The following is an 18,750-nucleotide window of genomic DNA, read 5'->3' on the forward strand; positions in this document are numbered from 1 at the left end:
GAAGGTTTTACTCTTTCCCAGGTTGAGTTTGTAACCTGAGAAGACGCCGAACTCCCTGAGGAGTCCAGTTAGCTTTTGAATGCTGGCTAGGGGGTTCGACATGTAGAGGAGCAGGTCATCAACATCAAGTGAGACTCTGTGCTGTCTGCCCCCCCTCCCCCCCCCCCCCCCCCCAGCACGCTGCTATGGGGTCAACCACACGCACCTTGTGGTCCCGGCCTTGTCCGTTTGAGCCTGCCCTTGCTCACGGGCCATTCAAGATGGCCGTTGACTACGTCCCCTTTTTCACCATCTCCACGTGTTGTCTGTTGTAACCAGCCCTTTACCCGCCTCCATTCCCCCTTCTGTTTCTCCCTGTTCCCCCGCTCTTGTGCTCCCCCCTCCTGGTCCCCCTCCCCCTTGGCTCTCCCTCTTCAATGCAACCCTGGAACACTGCTCTTTTTGCCCTTATTTCCCTGAATTTCTCTGTTTTCCCTTCCTCCTGCCAGACGCTCCCTCCCTCCTGGGTGGCATGCGGCAGCCTCTTCCTTCACTATGCTCCCATACACCAGCTTACTCGCTAGTGTAGTGGCAACCCCCTTAGCCAGGTTCCCCTATTTAACCCCCGTCTGCTTATCCCACTTTCTCCGCACCTTTGCTTGTGTTCGCCCCTGCCCCTCTCATCTTTTGCAGCCCGTGTTCTGGCCATTGCATTCTATCGCTGTTTGCCCAGTCCGTTCTTCTGTACTATTGTGTTGGCTTTCTCCGGGGCATCAAAATAATGTTCCTTCCCATGATATGTAACCCATAGCTTGGCAGGGTAGAGCATGCCAAACTGCACCTCATTTTTGTACAGGGCGGATATGGCGGTGTTAAATTCGGCCCGACTCTTGGCCAGGTCGGCACAATGTTTTGGTACAAGCAGATGGAATGTCCTTCCCACTTGCACCCTCTCACGCCTTTTGCCCACCTCCGCTCCTTGTCCTGGGACTTGTGCAGCCTCACGGTTATCACCTGCGGTGGCTCCCCAACTTTGGGGAGGTGGCCTGTAGGCGTGGTCTACTTCCGGGGCTTGGTGACGCCCTCCTCGCTGACCAGCTTCCCGAGCATCACCGCTACGCACTGCATTGGGTTCCTCCCCTCCGTTCCTTCCGGCGGCCCCAGAATTCTCAAGTTCTGTTGACGCGATCTGTTCTGGCCATCGACATTTCCTTTTAGCTCCTCCTGGGCCCTGATCAGGCTCGCCACCTTGGCCTCAAGTGCCACGACCCGGTCCCTTGATCCATGGCACCTTTCTTAAGGTCTCTTGCATTGTCTTCCGGACCTCAAGCTCCGTCTTGGCCATTGCTTCCCTCATGGGGGCCACAGCAGCTTCTGCTGCTGTTTCGACAGCTGGAGGTCTCTTCTCAACTCCTCCCTATGTCCCTGGAGCTCCAAGATGATGATGAATCCCATAAGCTGGTCCATCAGTGCCTGGGTCTGCACTGGGAGCTCTGTGGGATCAGCCCCACCTCATGTGGCTGCCGGCTCCCAGGCTGAGGTTACCCTCCCCTTGTCCTTGTTGGCTTTTCGACTGGGCGGCTGACTTTTTCCCATTCCTCTTGTCAGTGCGGTTGACGGGGGTCAGGCTGTGGGATTACAGTTACTTTTGGTGCCCGTTGCTGGGACTAAAGGTTCGTAGTCAAAGATTTTGTGTGAGCGCTCAGCTCATGGCCACCACTGGAAGTCCCTCCAATGACATTATTAACAGTTTCTTCCCCCTTATGTACGTCAACCAGCTCAATTTGGCTGGACCTGGCTGGTATCTGGGGTTTAAAACAGGATGATGGTCATCTATTAATATTATTTCCCAGAGTCCCTTGTATTGCGCCTAGCCACTTGACCGGCCCTCTAAGGTGTCAATTATTTGTGGGAATATCTCTCGCATTATGGGAAATAAAGTGACTCCTTTTAAACATCACAAGTTATGCAAATTCTCCCCGTGTCTGCATGGGTCTCACCCCCCCCCCCCCCCCCCAACCCAAAGATGTGCAGGGTAAGTGGACTGACCACACTAAATTGTCCTGTAATTGGGGGAAAAAACACATTAGACGACACTAACTGAGGCTGGTTTAGCACAGGGCTAAAGAACTGGCTTTTAAAGCAGGCCAGCAGCGCGGGTTCAATTCCCGTACCAGCCTCCCCGAACAGGCGCCGGAATGTGGCGACGAGGGGCTTTTCACAGTAACTTCATTTGAAGCCTACTTGCCACAATAAGCGATTTTCATTCACTAATCCATTTTTAAAATTTAGAGTACCAAATTCTTGTTTTCCAGTTAAGAAGTAATTTAGTGTGGCCAATCCACCTACCCTACACATCTTTGGGTTGTGGGGGTGAGACCCACGCAGACACGGGGAGAATGTGCAAACTCCACACGGACATTGACCCAGAGCCGGGATGAATAGTAATTGTTCACCCTTTGACCTCTCACATAATGCTAAGACCAAATCATGTGATGAGCTTGTGTCCCACAATTCAGTATAAAATCCTGGAATAACTCTACTGCTCTGTTTTCTCCTATAAGTGTGGGGACCAGACTCCCGTGTACCTGACCACATTTAAGTATGATAGCTCTGTCTTTTTTTACTTCACCAGCATCACTCCTCTGGAGTGTCTCAAAAGTGTTTCTGATTCCGAAAGGTGATCCATAAAAGAGCCGGATACAACATTCCAAATCTCACACATTCCTTATGCAGGACCGCCTTGACCCTGTTCGATCTGACTCGCCATTTGGCCAGTTCCGTGCCCCAATCAGGGGTGACTGAAAACGTTCTCACCTACCAGCTTCTGCAGCATCTGTGCGACATACTCCAAAGATAACTAGCCCTCTAACCCCTCTGGCAGACCCTCTATTCGGATATTTTGCCGAAGCTCTCGATTCTCCAACTTGTCAACCTTGTCACGTACTTTTCTGAAGCTATCAGCCACCAAGGAGAGCTCTGCTTCCACCCAGCCAGTCCTCGTGGTCGGCGACAGACTCCTCCATTTTCTGTAGAGATGCACCCTGAGCCTCTAGTCACTGCTCAACTCTCTCCACTTCCGCCTTAATTGGGTCAATGGCCCTTACTAGATCTTCAGAGATTTCAAACCTCTGTTTTTGGAAATGAGCTGTTAAAAAGTCCACCAGCTGAGCTGTGGACCATTGGGCCGGAGGTGCCGACCTAAGGGCGAGAGTCAGCGGCTCAATTGGCAGCATAAACAGGAGTGGGGATAGCGGGCACTCCCACCTCGTTCCCCTGTGCAGCCGGAAGTACTCAGAGCTGGTTGCATTCGTCTAAACACTCGCCATAGGAGTGCTGCACAGCAGCTTCACTCACAGGGTGAACCCTGCCCCAAACCCAAACTGTTCAAGCACCTCCAGGAGATACCTCCAGTCGACTCGATCAAAAGCTTTCTCAGCATCTAGGGAGACGATCACCTCTGGTGTCCTCTCCACTGATGGGGTCATTATAACGTTCAGCAGGTGTCTGATGTTTGTTGCAAGTTGTCTGCCCTGAACAACCCCTGTCTGATCTTCCGCAGGCAGCTCTCCAGTCGCCTCGCCAGTGCTTTCGCAAAGATTTTCACATCAGTATTTAAGAGAGAGATGGGTCTGTATGGTCCACACTCTATTAGGTCTTTGTCCTTCTTGGGGATTAAAGAGATCGAGGCTGGGCTAGCATGGGTGGCAGGGCCCCCTTTGACAATGAGTTATTGAACATCTCCCGCAAGTGTGGGGCCAGTGCTGCTGAGGATGTTTTTTAAAGTCTGCCGGGAACCCATCCGGTCCTGCTGCTTTCCCTGATTGCATGGTGTTGATACATTCCACGATTTTGCACAGCACTAGCAGTGCTTCCAGCACCCATTTCCCGTCCTCCCCCACCACCAGCATATCCAGTCTGTCAAGGAATTGTTCCATCCCGGAGACCCCTTCTGGGGTCTTGGAGGTGTATAGCCCTCGGTAAAAGGTTTTAAAGGATTTATTTATTAACCTTGTTTGCGTTCGCTACCGTCCGACCGTTACTGTCCCTAAGTTGAGCTATCTCTTTCCTGGCCGCCTATTTTCTCAACTGGTACATCAGCTTGCGGCTGGCTTTGTCTCCATGTTCATAAAAGGCCCACCGTGCCTGGTGGAGCTAGTGGGCTGCCTTCCGTGTGGAGAGCTGGGCCCACCGTGCCTGGTGGAGCTGGTGGGCTGCTTTCCGTGTGGAGAGCTGGGCCCACCGTGCCTGGCAGAGCTGGTGGGCTGCCTTCCGTGTGGAGAGCTGGGCCCACCGTGCCTGGTAGAGCTGGTGGGCTGCCTTCCGTGTGGAGAGCTGGGCCCACCGTGCCTGGTAGAGCTGGTGGGCTGCCTTCCGTGTGGAGAGCTGGTCAAATTCCATCTGCAGCTTATTCCTTTCTGCCAACAGTTCCACGGTTGGGGCTGTGGAGTTCTGTCGATCCACCTCCAGCATGGAGTCGATCAGCCGCTGCTCGACTTCCCTTTCCTTCCTGTCCCTAAGGGTCCTATAAGCTATGGTTTCCCCCTGATCACCACCTTCAGTGCCTCCCAGAATTTGGAGGGTGAGATCTCCCTGTTCTGGTTGCAGGAAACATAATGGTTGAGGGTTTGGGATATTTTAGTACTGAATTTCTCATTGGTGGGGAGGGCTGTGTCCAGCCTCCATGGCAGGGTGTTGGACCCATTCCTTCTCCAATCACATGTCGATGTAATGCATCGAGTGATCGGAGATTACAATCACGGAGTATTCCGCCTTTGTTACTCCTGGAAGTACTCGCTTCCCTACCACAAAAAGGTCTATCCGTGAGTAGGCCTTATGCATGTGGGAGGAGAATTATTTTTTTCTCGGCTGGTGGAACCTCCACGGGTCTACCCCCAACCCATCCTCTCCCTCTCCATCTGCTCCATAAAGGTGTTCAATTTTCATGTCATGCCTGACATGTTACCTGTCCTGGGGTTTCATCTGTCCAATGTCAGGTCCTGTTAAAGTGGCCCCCATCATTAGTTGGTGTGTGTCCAAGTCCGGGATTTCGGCCATTGTTTTCTTGATGAACTCTGTGTCGTTCCAGTTCAGGGCATTTGTTTACCGGAACAACAGGGGCCCCTTCCAGGGTCCCGCTGACCATTATGTACCACCTCCTGGGTCCATCACTGTGCTTGTTGCTGTAAATGAGACTATGGCCATGCCCCCTTGTCCGAGTGTCGAAACATGAGTGTAACGTTTGTGCTGTCCAGCCCTTCCTTACCCGCTGTCGGTCCCTCTCTCCCAGGTTTGTTTCCTGTTGGAAGGCTACGCCCATCCTCAGACTCTTGAGATGGGCGAGGCATCCGGATCTATTCAACAGCCCGTTGATACCCTCACGGTCTATTTAACAACCGGGTTGGAGGTGCTGGTGTGCTGCCCCCTCCTGCGGGGTTAACTGTACTCACCATGTGGGCCCGGCCCTGTCCGATCGGGCCTGCCCTCGCTCTCAGGCCGTTCAAACTGGCCGCAAACTGCTTCCTCTTTTTCGCCATCTCCACGTGTTGTCTGTTGCAGCCAGCTCTCTACCCCCTCCCCCGTCTCCTCTTACCCTTGTGCTTCCCCCTACCATTCCCTCCCTCCCCCACAACCCCGGCACTGATTTCTTTGCCCCTTTGTTTTCCCTGAATTTGTCTTGCCTCTCCCGCCTGCCAGGCGTGCCTTCCCTCCCAGGAGATGCGCCGCAGCCTCCTGCTTCATTGTACTTCCAAGCACCAGCTTATTCGCTGGTGTAGCGGCTCCTCTCTTGGACAGGTTCCCTATTTAACCCCGTCTGCCTCTTCCCCGCTCCCTTGCACCTGTCATCTCTGTCCACATTCGTTCCTGCCTCTCAGCTCTCGCATTCTAGCCCATGTGCACTCGCACTGCCTGTCCAGACCATTCTTCTGGATGTATTTGTTGGCCTCCTCCAGCGTGTCGAAATAGTACTCTTTCCCCTGGCATGTGACCCATAACTTGGCAGGGTAAAACATGCCAAACCGCACCTTGCTTTTGTATAGGGTGGTTTTAGGGCTGTTAAATTCGGCCTGGAACTTGGCCGGGTCTGCCCCAATGTCTTGATACAAGCAGATGAAATGTCCTTCCCACTTCACCCTCTCGCACATTTCGCCCACCTCAGGATCCATTCTTTGTCCTGATACTTGTGGAACTTTACAATTATCGGCTGCGGAGGTCTCCTGACTCTGGGCCACTGCTGAAGCGACCTGTGGGTGTGGTCCACCTTCGGGTGTTTGGCGAAGCCCTCCTCACCAACCGGTTTCCCGAGCTTTGCCGATATATAATCCGTGGGGTTCCGCCCCTCCATACCTTCTGGTACCCCACAATTCTTAGGTTTTGGCATTGAGACCTGTTCTCCCGGTCATCTATTTTTTCTAAGCCCTTCTGGGCCCTGATTAATCTTACCACGATCCCATTCCCTTGCTTCATGGCAGCCTTCTCGAGGGCTCTCGCCATCGATCTTTGGGCCTCAAGCCGCCGCTCCATTTTGGACATAGCCTCCCTCATGGGGGCCGTTGCCGCCTCCACTGCTATCTCGACGGCTGCCAAGAGGTCTGCAGCTCCTCCCTGTGGCTATGGGGCTTGGAGGTGATGAAGCCGATAAGTTTGTCCATCAGCTTGGGACTGCGCTGAGAACTCTGTGGAGTTGGTCCTTCTCGGTTCCGTGCCACCTCGTGTGGCTGCCGGCTCTGAAGCTGCGGTACCCCCCCCCCCCCCCCCCTTTGCTCTGAAGCTGCGGTATCCTCCCCTTGTCCTTGCTGGCTTTTCCGCTGGGTGGTTGGCTGTCTTTTCTATTTCTCGTTGATGCGGTTTACGGGGGTTAGGCGGTGTGTGTGAGGGGTGGGAGTGGGGTCGTGAATAATTTTGGTGCCCAATTGATGGGGTCAAAAGGTCATATTCAAGGATTTCACACCAGAGTCACCTTGCGTGCGACCGGTCAGCTCATGGCTGTCACCAGAAGTGATCATGCAGAGTTACATCTCCGCCTTAAGGAAAGCCTTAGCCACAGGAAGAATCATGCTGCAGTCACCTTAGTTTAAACCATGTATTGCTTACTTTGTTCCAAACTTTCCCCACTCTTGTTATATTTACAACTCACAAATTCCTTTACACCCAAGGGATTATGCTTTCCAAAATCCCAGGCAAGCCCCCAATTTGTTAAGAATCCACCTGATGTTAATATGAGGGTATCCCAAAATCCAGAAGAGTAACTTGGAACACTGGTTCTTCACAGCGTATATTTTTAATTTGGTATATTGTGAGAAAAATGTGAACCAGGGTGGAATATTCCAGTCGTTGTGTGAACCATTAATAAAGAACATTTATTTAAAATAAAAAACAGGAAGACAATAATACACTACAACAGTTAAGTACACTGATGGCTATACACACACTGTGTTACAGGCAGTTACCACTTGGTTCCCAACTACCTATGTCTCCTGAACTCTGAGATGCCTCCTTGTTCCCAACCAACATCCATTATATAACTCTGAGCCAAATCCAGCAGATAGTTACCATGTGCTGGTTATTTGCCAAGTTTGGGGAAACCGTACTCAGTTTCAGCAAAGGCAAAATCTGCTACTTCTCTTCGGGAGACATTTTCTGCAGCTGGGTGTGGCTGTGATGGTTTGTTTGCCTCTGTCCTTGTCACAAGCATTATGTTATTGATATATCATTCTTTCCCTTTGATGTTATCCACCCTGTGGAGTCAGCTTTTAGCATATACATATCACTTTCCTTATCTCTCCACTTTGAAGTTACCTCTTCTAAACCCCATTGTTATCCTCTAGTCACATGGGTAAACACTTGCTTTTCTCACTGATGTGCAAATTTGCATCTCAAAACCTCTTCAGATAGTTGCCATTATCAACTCCCCGTTTTATTTTATCCCCATTTCATTTTCCAAATCTTAGTTTTCCCCAATTATTAACATTTCTGACAAAAGTTTATTAATGAAACAGAACATGGTTAAAAATACAGAAAATGACTTGAGGATCAAAGACAACCAGAGTAAAAGGATGTTCACAATGTTCTGGACCCAAACTCTTTAATTCATCTGTAGCCTGTTCCCTGCCCTCTTTGTGGAACACCTCCGCTCAGTCCACAAGCATGACCCTGACCTTCCGCTTGGTGCCATTAGAATTCACCACCTTGCTCTCAGGCTCACATTTCTGTCCTCGGCCTGCTGCAATGTTCCGGAGAAGCCCAACACAAGCTGGACGAACAGCCCCTCATCTTCCCATGAGGCACTTTACAGCCTTCTGGACTCAACATTGAGTTCAACAACTTCACACCCTGAACTCTCTCCTCAATTTTGATTTTTTTTTTTTTTGCTGAGTGTCAGTCTACATCTTGTTTTCATGGGGTTTTTTTTGCTTCCAGACAGAGCTGTCCTTTATTCTGCCATTAACACTTACTCTGGACCAATGTTTTTTTTCTTTACTACAACCATGTACTGAATGATCTGTCTGAGCTGTCTGCAGAACAATACTTTTCACTGCACCTTGGTACATGTGACAATAAACAAATCCAATCCAATCCATTGCCTCTACCTTTGCCTTTTGTTCCAGGACATTTTAGTCTTTTAATCTCACCCACCCTCTAACCAATCCCTGACTTTCTCTTTTGTTCTACCTGACCCTTCCCCTTTCTCAACAGTATCAGACCCATCACATTTCTCCCCCTCTTTAGTTCTGAAGTAGAGTTACATTGGACGTGGAATGTTAACTCTGTTCTCTCTCCACAGATGCTGCCAGGTCTGCTGTGTTTTTCCGGTTAATTCTGTATTTATTTAACTGTAGTGGGGGGTAAATACTATTTACTGTCCGGGATAAAATATATGTCCTTCATCAGCTTCTGTGGATCATTTCAGTGGAAATGTGCTCTCCCAGGCTCAAAGAGCATCAGCCCACTGAAAGCAAAGTCGTGAGACCGACCAGTCCAGTAGAAAGAAACCTCCGACCCTCCCATTTCACCAAGTGTCAGAATGAACATGGTTCAGTCCTGGATGTGATTAACAGCAGCAATAACAGCAGCATCCAACTCTTGTCATCACTTGTGAAGTCGCTGGTGTAAATGCAGATTGGCCGATGTTTTAAACCTCTGTGCAGTGAGAGCAGCGGAATGGTCTCTCCTCAGTGTGAATGCTTTGGTGGATCATCAGAACTCCAGCACTCCTGAACCCTCTCCGACAGTCAGAGCATTTAAAGGGTCTCTCATTGGTGTGAGTGACATTATATTTCATCAGACTGGATGTCCAAGTGAATCTCTTCCCACACATGGATCAGGGAACGGTCTCTTCACAGTGTGAACCCGCTGGTGTGTCAGCAGGGTGGATAACCGAGTGAATCCCTTCCCACAGTCAGAGCAGTTGAATGGCCTTTCTCCAATGTGAATTTGCTGATGTTGCCACAGTGCGGATGATGTTTGAAACATCTTTGTGCAGTGAGAGCAGCTGAACGGTCTCTCCTCAGTGTGAATGCGCTGGTGGATCATCAGTACATGAGAGCTTTGGAAATCTCTCCCGCAGTCAGAGCATTTAAAGGGTCTCTCATTGGTGTGAGTTACTTTGTGGGTCAGCAGGTGGGATGACTGAGTGAATCCCTTTCCACACACAGAGCAGGTGAATGGCCTCTCCCCTGTGTGAACTCGCTGGTGTGTCTGCAGATGGGGTAACTGAGTGAATCCCTTCCCACAGACAGAGCAGGTAAACGGCCTCTCCCCAGTGTGAACTCGCTGGTGTGTCTGCAGATGGGATAACTGAGTAAATCCCTTCTCACACTGAGCGCAGGTGAATGGATTTTCCCCAGTGTGAACCCGCTGGTGTGTCCGTAGGCTGGATAACCGAGTGAATTCCTTCTCACACTGATAGCAGGTGAATGGCCTCTCCCCAGTGTGAACCCGCTGGTGTGTCCGCAGGCTGGATAACCGAGTGAATTCCTTCCCACACTGAGAGCAGGTGAATGGCCTCTCCCCAGTGTGACTGCGTCGATGTGCTTCCAGCTCTGATGGGGTTCTGAATCCCTTCCGACAGTCCCCACAGGTCCACGGTTTCTCCATGTTTTGGGTCTCGTGTCTCTCTGGGTTTAACGATCAGTTGAAAGCTCATCCACACACGGAACAAATGTATGGTCTCTCTCCGGTGTAAATGGTGCGATGTTTTTTCAGGCTGTGTAACTGTTCAAAGCTCTTTCCACAGTCAGTACTCTGGAACACGCTCACTCGGCTGCGTGTTCCTTGGTGCTATTTCAGTCACACTGATATTTAAAATCTTTTCAGCTGGCAGTTCAGGCAAACATTTCTCCTTTGAGATTCAAAGCCAATGATATTCAGGGCCTGCTAAATCGAGTGACTCTGTCAGATCAAGACTTGATATTTGAGTTTTCTGTGTCTAATTCCTCCTTGCCAAATATCCTGCAAAAACAATTTACAAAAGACATCACTGTCAGTACAGGATAGACATTCAGAACAGACAATTTGAGTTTTTTATGGAAAATTCTTCTGTCTCTTATTTCCCAAAGCTGTAAATCTCCATCCCGCACATTCCCCCTCTATTCTCACTCTGTTCTCACACTGCTGTATCTAATATTCACCTTCCCAATTTTCCTGAAGGTGCTGATTCAGGTTGATTAACAGATCCATGCTCACTGCTTCCTGTCCTGGGCACAGAGATCATAACAAATCGGGGCTGCAGTCAGCCATTCAGCCCATCAAATCTGCTGAACCATTTAATGAGCTAATTGACCGATCTACCTCAGCACTATTTTCCCACACTATTCCCCCATATGCCTTGATATCTTCAATATCAAGAAACCTATCAATCTCTGTCTTGAAAATACTTACAACACCAGGTTAAGGTCCAACAGGTTTGTTTCAAACACTAGCTTTCAGAGCACAGCTCCTTCCGCAGATGATTCACCTGAGGAAGGAGCACTGCTCCGAAAGCTAGTGATTCGAAACAAACCTGTTGGACTTTAACCTGGTGTTGTAAGACTTATCATAGAATTTACAGTGCAGAAGGAGGCCATTCGGCCCATCGAGTCTGCACCGGCTCTTGGAAAGAGCACCCTACCCATGGTCAACACCTACACCGTATCCCCATAACCCAGTAACCCCACCCAACACTAAGGGCAATTTTGGACACGAAGGGCAATTTAGCATGGCCAGTCCACCTAACCCGCACATCTTTGGACTGTGGGAGGAAACCGGAGCACCCGGAGGAAACCCACGCATACACGGGAAGGATGTGCAGACTCCGCACAGACAGTGACCCAAGCTGTAATCGAACTTGGGACCCTGGAGCTGTGAAGCAATTGTGCTATCCACAATGCTACCGTGCTGCCCTCTTACTGTGCTCACCCCAGTCCAACGCCGGCACCTCCTCATTTTGAAAACACTTGATGACTGAGGCTCCACGGTCTCTAGGGGAGAGAATTCCAAAGTTTCATCCTCGAGTGAGGAAATCCCTCCTCATCTCAGCTTTCTCTCCATTTTCCTGCCTGTTCCCCATAACCCTCGACTCCCTCTCAATCAGAAATCTGTCCATCTCAGCGGTGAATATATTCAGTGACCCCCAGACTCCACTGGTCCCTGTGGAAGAGAATTCCAGAGACGAACAACCCTCTGAGGGAGGAGATGACTGGAAATATATAACGTAGCTACAGCACAATATTACACAGCTATAAATTATAATAAATGTACTTCATTACATAACCATCAATAATATATCTAATCTGCACCATTTAACAACACTGGACATTTCTCTGATATTAATTTACTGTCGGTTGAGGGAGAAAAACCCGACAACAGAACCTCCTCCAGACAAGGTTTCCAGGCAACCGGCTGACGGCTCCGGCCAGAGCGAGAAGCCACTCGGTGATCTCCCCCAGACCCGGGACTGCGCATGTCCAAGAGAGAGGGGAAGATGCGCATGTGCGGAGGAGAGCCCACCCCCTGACCTTCCTGCTGATTTGGTGACTAATGGGAAGAGGTGCAGGACCGGAAGGACTCTGTTGCTCCAGCCAATCAGAGCGCGGGCTTTGTGTGACTGAATATTCACACAAACTAAAACCTCCTCCTGTCTCCATCATCTGTGAGTAAAACACTTTATTTTCTCCCCTTTCCATTTCTTTTCTAATTCTCACCTTCAATTGGTCACTTGCAGCAACTGAAGGGAAAGGAAGTGAATCCAGGGAGGGTGCAGACTCTGCAAAGCTTGGCCCAGGTCTCTCTCTTAAAGACATTGGCATCCTTTGCTCCCTCAGCTTGACACATTTATTTGTCTGGCTAAAAGGATGGTCTCCTTCCCAATGTTCACAATTAAAGGGCTGGTTTCCCCAGGCGATGGCTGACATTTAAGTGGACATCTAACTAATGTAGGACAGAGATATGCCTAGTGTTATATGCTACAGATTAGATATATTATTTATGGTTCTCTTATGGTCTTATAGGAACAGGAGTAGGCCATTCAGTCCCTTGCACATGCCCCACCATTCAAGGAGATCATGGCTGATCTGTGACCTAACTCCATTATACCTTTTTCTTTCCTTGTTTTCTATAAATTCAGAGTATCCAATAATTTTTTTTGCAATAAGGGACAATTTAGCGTGGCCAATTCACCTATCCTGCACATCTTTGGGTTGTGGGTGTTCGACCCATGCAGACTTGGGGAGAATGTGCCTAACTCCATATACCTGCCGTTGGTCCATATCCCATCAAATCTTTGTTCAACAAAAATCTATAGATCTCATTTAAAATTAACAACTGATCCAACATCAAATGCTGTTTGTGGAAAAGAAATCCGAACCTCTACCATCCTTTGTGTGAAAATGTTGTTCCAAATATCGCTCCTGAACAGTTTAGCCCTAATTTTTAGACTATGCCCCAGATTTAAAATCTCCAACCAGTGCAAATTCATGCTCACAGCTCCGAAACTTCACATGTCCGGGTACACTACCAGGAGACCAGGCTGCGAATCCCCAAGGTAATGTTATTATACTCACAGTTCCGATACTCTGCCTCTCCGAGTCCACTCCCTGGAGACTGGGCCGCAAATCCCTGAGGTAAGGTTTTTACACTCACAGCTCTAGTACTCAGTCCCTCCGAGTCCGCCCCCTGGAGACTAGGCCGTGAATTCCCGAGGTAAGGTTTTTATATTCACAGCTCCGATACTCCGTCCCTCCGGGTGCACTCCTGGAGAGTTAGGCTGCGAATCTCTGAGGTAAGGTCTTTGTACTCACGCCGCCAACACTCAAGGGGTTTACAAACTCAGTGTCGCAACCCGCGGGTGGGTAGTGGGCAGGTTTTGGGAGGATCGCGGCACTCGTTCGCGGCATTTCCGATTGCGAGAGGAACGCCCAACGGTTGAGACCGGCTTGTAAAATGCGAGCTGCAACGGACTTTCGAGATTGCCGGCCATCCCAAGGATAGCACTGTTGTTTCACAGAGCCAGGGTCCCAGGTTCGATTCCCTGCTGGGTCACTGTCTGTGCAGAGTCTGCACGTTCTCCTCGTGTGTGCGTGGGTTTCCTCCGGGTGCTCCGGTTTCCTTCCACAGTCCAAAAACGTGCAGGTTAGGTGGATTGGCCATGATAAATTGCCCTTAGTGACCAAAAAGGTTAGGAGGAGTTATTGGGTTACAGGGATAGGGTGGAAGTGAGGGCTTAAGAGGGTTGGTGCAGACCCGATGGGCCGAATGGTGTCCTTCTGCACTGTATGTTGTATGTTCTAAGTCCGCTCCACGAGCAGACCACGAATCCCCAGGGAAAGGTTTTTTACTCAGCTCCAAAAATCCAGACCTCTCAGTTCTCACCCTGGAAACTAGGAAAGGTCTTTATATTTACTACTCTGATGCTCCGCCTCTTCAAATCCTCTCCCTGGAGACTAGGCCTTGAATTCCCGAGGTAAGTGTTTTGTACTTACTGCTCCGGCACTCCACCCTCTGAGTCCACTCCCTAGGTATGGCAAAATAGGTATTAGAGACTAGGTATTGGGAAACGTGAGAGAAAAAAATGTTCTCTAGAAACTAGAAATCTCTGTTCTGAATTTCTACCCTGTACTGACAGTGATGTCTTCTGTAAACTCCTTTTACAGGATATGAAAAGAGGAGGAATTACAGACAGAAATCTCAAACATAACCTCTCGATCTGACAGTCACCAGATTCCTTGGGACCTGAATATCATCGGCCTTTGAATCGAGAAGGGGAAGGAAAAATGTTTGCCCAACCTGTCAGCATCAAAAGATTTTAAACATAATTGTGACTGGAAAAGCACCGAGACACACACATCCGAGTGAGAGGGTTCCAGAGTACTGACTGTGGAAAGAGCATTAACCAGTTACACAGCCTGAAAAAACATTGCACCATTCACAGCGGGGAAAGACCGCACACGTGTTCTGTGTGTGGACGAGGCTGCAACTGATTTTCTGACCTGCAGAGATTCGAGGAGACACAAAACATGGAGAAACCGTGGATATGTGGGGATTGTGGGAAGGGATTCAGTGCCCCATCTCAACTGGAGATTCATCGACGTATTCACACTGGGGAGAGGCCGTTCACCTGCTCTGTATGTGAGAAGGGATTCACTCAGTTATCCCACCTAAATACACACCAGCGTGTTCACACTGGGGAGAAGCCATTCACCTGCTCTCAGTGTGGGAAGGATTTCAGTGATCCATCCGGCCTGCGGTCACACCAGCGCATTCACACTGGGGAGAGGCCATTCAGCTGCTCTCAGTGTGAGAAGAGATTCAGTGATTCATCCACCCTGCGGACACACCACCGGGTTCACACAAGGGAGAGGCGGTTTAGCTGCTCTCAGTGTGGGAAGGGATTCACTCATTCATCCTATCTGAATGCACACAAGCTAGTTCACTCTGGGGTGAGGCCATTCACCTGCTCTCAATGTGAGAAGGAATTCACTCAGTTATCCCACCTACAGACACACCAGCGGGTTCACACTGGGGAGAAGCCGTTCACCTGCTCTCAATGTGGGAAGGGATTCAGTCAATTATCCAGCCTGCAGACACACCAGCGAGTTCACACTGGGGAGAAGCCGTTCACCTGCTCTCAATGTGGGAAGGGATTCAGTCAATTATCCAGCCTGCAGAGACACCAGCGAGTTCACACTGGGGAGAGGCCGTTCACCTGCTCTCAGTGTGGAAACAAATTCACTGAGTTATCTAGCCTGCAGACACACCAACGAGTTCACACTGGGGAGAGGCCGTTCACCTGCTCTCGATGTGGGAAGGGATTCACTACATTATCCAGCCTGCGGAGACACCAGCAAGTTCACACCGGGGAGAGTTAACTCAGTTGGCTGGATGGCTGGTGTGTGGTGTACAGCGACTTCAACATCATGGGTTCAGCTCCCGTACCGGCTGAGGTTATCCATGAAGGCCCCACCTTTTCAACACTGCCCCTCGCCTGAGGTGTGGTGACCCTCAGATTCTATCACCACCAGTCAGCTCACTTTCTCAAAGGGGAAAGCAGCCTCTGGTCCCCTGGGACTTGACGACTCTTATTTCACACAAAAACAACAAACATAGATTTCTTTAAGGAGCAAAAATCCAACAGGAAAAGTGATGCAACCGTGTCTAACAAGAAATGTTAAAGATTCCATTTGATCAAAGAAGAGACTCATAAAGTGGCCAAAATAGCTGTACGCCTGAGGATTGAGAACTTGTTTTAGAATTCAGCAAAGGACCAAGAAACTGATAAAGAGAAAATAGAATATTAGAGCAAACTGACGATAAACATAAAAACCAACTGGAAAAGCTCCGATACGTATGTGAAAAGGAAAAGATTAGCAAAGACCAATGTGGGTCCATTCCAGACAGAGACAGGAGAGTTTATAATGGGGAATAAGGAAATGGCAGAGAAACTAAACAATGTGTGTCTGTCTTCATGGAGGAAGATACAGAATTTGTCCCCAGAACACGAGAGAACCAACGGACTAGTGAGCACGAGGAACTGAAAGAGATTAGTATTTGTGAAAAAGTAGTACTGGAGAAATTTATGTGGTTGAAAGTTAATAAATCTCCAAAAGCTGCTGCTCTACATCCCAGAGTGTTGAAAGAGGGGGCTGTAGAGATAGTGGATACATTGGTGGTCATCTTTCAAAATTCTATAGATTCTGGAATGGTTCCTGCAGATTGGAAGGTGGTAAATGTAACCCCAATATTTAAGGAGGGAGAGAGAAAACGGGGAACCACACACCCATTAGCCTGACATCAGTAGGAGGGAAAATGCTACAATCTATTATAAAGGATGTAATAACATACAAATTAGGAGCAGGAGTAGGCCCCTCGAGCCTGCTCCACCATTCAATAGGTTCCCGGCTGATCTGATTGTAACCTCAACTCCACATTCCCCCCGATAACCTTTCACCCCCTTGCTTATCAAGAATCTATTCAACTCCGTCTTCAAAATATTCACAGACTCTGCTTCCACTGCCCTTTGAGGAAGAGAGTTCCAAAGATTCACGACCCTCTGAGAGAAAAATGTCTCCTCTGCCTTAAATGTGCAAGTTCTTACTTTTAAAGTGACTCCAATTTCTAGATTCTCCCACAATCTTTAATCTTTTTACGATCAGTTCCCTTTAGATTATCTGACGTATCTTTGACCTCTTTGTGCTTCTCATCTGGAGTCAACTTCTCCAAGATGTCTGCATTTTTTTGTTGGCTGTTCACAATAGGTGTGCTCTCGACTTATTTGTTCAGTGTTGCACTCTCATTGTCAGCCTCTGTACAGTCCAGCTTAGAACTGTCAGTCTCGCCATTATCCTGCACACATTGTATGCCACCCGTGATCACTTTGTCACTAGTTGCAAATAAAGTTTTTTGTTTTTTTAATTAAGATAAACATTTTATTTTTAATGTGATTCTTTGGCCCCAATATTTCCAAGATGGCGTCCAATGGACATCCATCAGAGAACAGATTGAATCAACAGGTTCATTGTTGAAGGAGCCACTCTGGCTACGCATCCAGCAGAAACCTGTTGTACACAATGTTCTGAGTGACATCAATAAGTCCCTTTTTGTCAACCCAACTACAATTATTGTTTCCTCATATCTGTAGAGATTAACCATATCAATTATTATATCAACCATATCTTATTGCAACATTCAGACCACGAGAAGTTTATTAACTGTCCCACGTCCGTAGAGAATCTTTCACAATCAGTGGGACTTTCAGACTCATTGTTGGAAGGAAGCAGCTCAAATGCCAATTAGGTCATCTTCAGGTTCTGGGTCATTCAATGGCGAGCTGCCCAAAGTAGGAAATAAACAAAGCTTTTGGGATTCCAAAGACATTGGTGAAAAATCTTTCAAAAATTGTGTTTCCAGTAAAACAGTTTATCTGCATCAATTTCCTCATTCATATAATCCATAAAGTTCTGGCTTATTTTGGTCTTTAACACAGTTACTATGGAAAAGAGATGCTCCCATATGCTCAGTTAAATCCCTTCCTTCACCTTCACCATACACTGTGGTGGCCAAATGTTTGCACAATTGCTCCAATCTACTGCACAAATGCTGCATGTCCAAATGGTTGATCAACCAGTTGCAAATAAAGTTGATAGACCTTCATAGTCTTCCTCTTCTGGCTCATCATCTGTTTCATCACTGTCCTCATCGGATGACTGCGGCATCATATCTCGTAGCCAGTTACAATAATCCTTTGTCTTCACGCTGTTTGGAACGTACAGTCGCTCAACGAGGTTCAGGGCTTCGCACACTTTCACTCCCAATATGGACTCTCACTTTGTGTCCACAATGGCGAATTGCACAATGTGACTTTGATTATGCACCCATGCTTCTAGGTCACATACCCCTCGCATTTCAATCGCATTCTGCGCATAGCCAATCAGTTGTTCCAGTCAAACAAAAACTGTTGGTTGAACTCTTAGGTGGTTCAAATCGGAGAGGCTGAGGAGATTGGCACTCATTCCCGTGACGAGTTTGCAGTTGATTAATGTGGCATTCAGCATCACTGGAATTGTCCATTTGTCTTCAATGATATGTGGCCTGTATGAGCAGGTTCTTTGAAGGGATGGAGAATAGGTGTGGGCGGTGTGTGGGAGGGCCCGCAAATCATGTCCACATGTTTTGGGCATGTCAGAAGCTTAGGGATTCTGGCAAGGATTTGCCGAAGTCATATCCACGACATTGAAGGTATGGGTGGTTTCGAGTCCAGAGGTGGCGGTTTTTGGTGTGTCGGAAGACCCGGGAGCCCAGCGGTTGAGAGAGGCTAATGTTTTGGCCTCTGCCTCCCCGGTAGCCCAGAGATGGATCTTATTGGTGTGGTATGGGTTAGTGACATGGCCAGGTTCCTCAGGCTTGAGAAAATCAAGTTCGTCCTGAGAGGATCAATGTTAGGGTTTGCCCGGAGGTGGCAGCCGTTTATTGGCCTCTTCAGGGAAAATTAAGTGTCAGCAGATACAAAATGGGGGGGGGGGGGGGCGGGTGGAGGGAGGGAGGTAGGGGCAAAACAGACTAATAACACAGCAGAATTAAAATGAATAAGTTGAATTGAATTTCCTCATGGAAAGCCCAGGAGGTTCTGGGATGACATTGCTGTGGGGCTGGAAAGAAGGGAAAATCCCTGCGCCGGTTGCAAATTTCTTCAAACATCCACATAACCACCTCCTCACAAGCCCAGGGGGGAGGGATGGTTCCTGGTAACTGGGAGCTTATGTACCAGAGGATTCAAGTTTGTAGAATAGAATCCCTCCA

The 18,750-nt window shown here is 48.6% G+C and overlaps 1 protein-coding gene and 1 long non-coding RNA gene across 3 annotated transcripts; one reads left to right on the plus strand and one right to left on the minus strand.

The window, feature by feature from the left end:
* Positions 1-7,326: 7,326 nt before the first annotated feature.
* On the minus strand, positions 7,327-12,089 carry LOC140420073 (uncharacterized). The gene is made up of 2 exons (XR_011946171.1): positions 11,757-12,089; positions 7,327-10,431 (listed from the first exon to the last, which is right to left on the minus strand). It is a non-coding gene; the product is annotated as an uncharacterized lncRNA (long non-coding RNA).
* Positions 12,041-17,609, plus strand: LOC140420065 (uncharacterized). 2 transcript variants are annotated; one of them, XM_072504092.1, is made up of 2 exons: positions 12,041-12,109; positions 14,109-17,609. In XM_072504092.1, the coding sequence occupies exon 2, from the start codon at positions 14,472-14,474 to the stop codon at positions 15,321-15,323; it is 852 nt and encodes a 283-aa protein (XP_072360193.1). In that variant the 5' UTR covers positions 12,041-12,109; positions 14,109-14,471; the 3' UTR covers positions 15,324-17,609. The 2 variants fall into 2 exon arrangements, with proteins under 2 accessions (XP_072360193.1, XP_072360194.1); XM_072504093.1 differs by lacking the exon at positions 12,041-12,109 and adding an exon at positions 12,192-13,000.
* Positions 17,610-18,750: the final 1,141 nt, after the last annotated feature.

Source organism: Scyliorhinus torazame, chromosome 5 (genome assembly GCF_047496885.1).
Source record: "Scyliorhinus torazame isolate Kashiwa2021f chromosome 5, sScyTor2.1, whole genome shotgun sequence".
Classification (NCBI taxonomy): Eukaryota; Metazoa; Chordata; class Chondrichthyes; order Carcharhiniformes; family Scyliorhinidae; genus Scyliorhinus; species Scyliorhinus torazame.

Coding starts and splice junctions, on each gene's coding strand:
- LOC140420065 (XM_072504092.1), top strand. CDS start 14,472: ATGGAGAAACCGTGGATATGTGGGGATTGTGGGAAGGGATTCAGTGCC.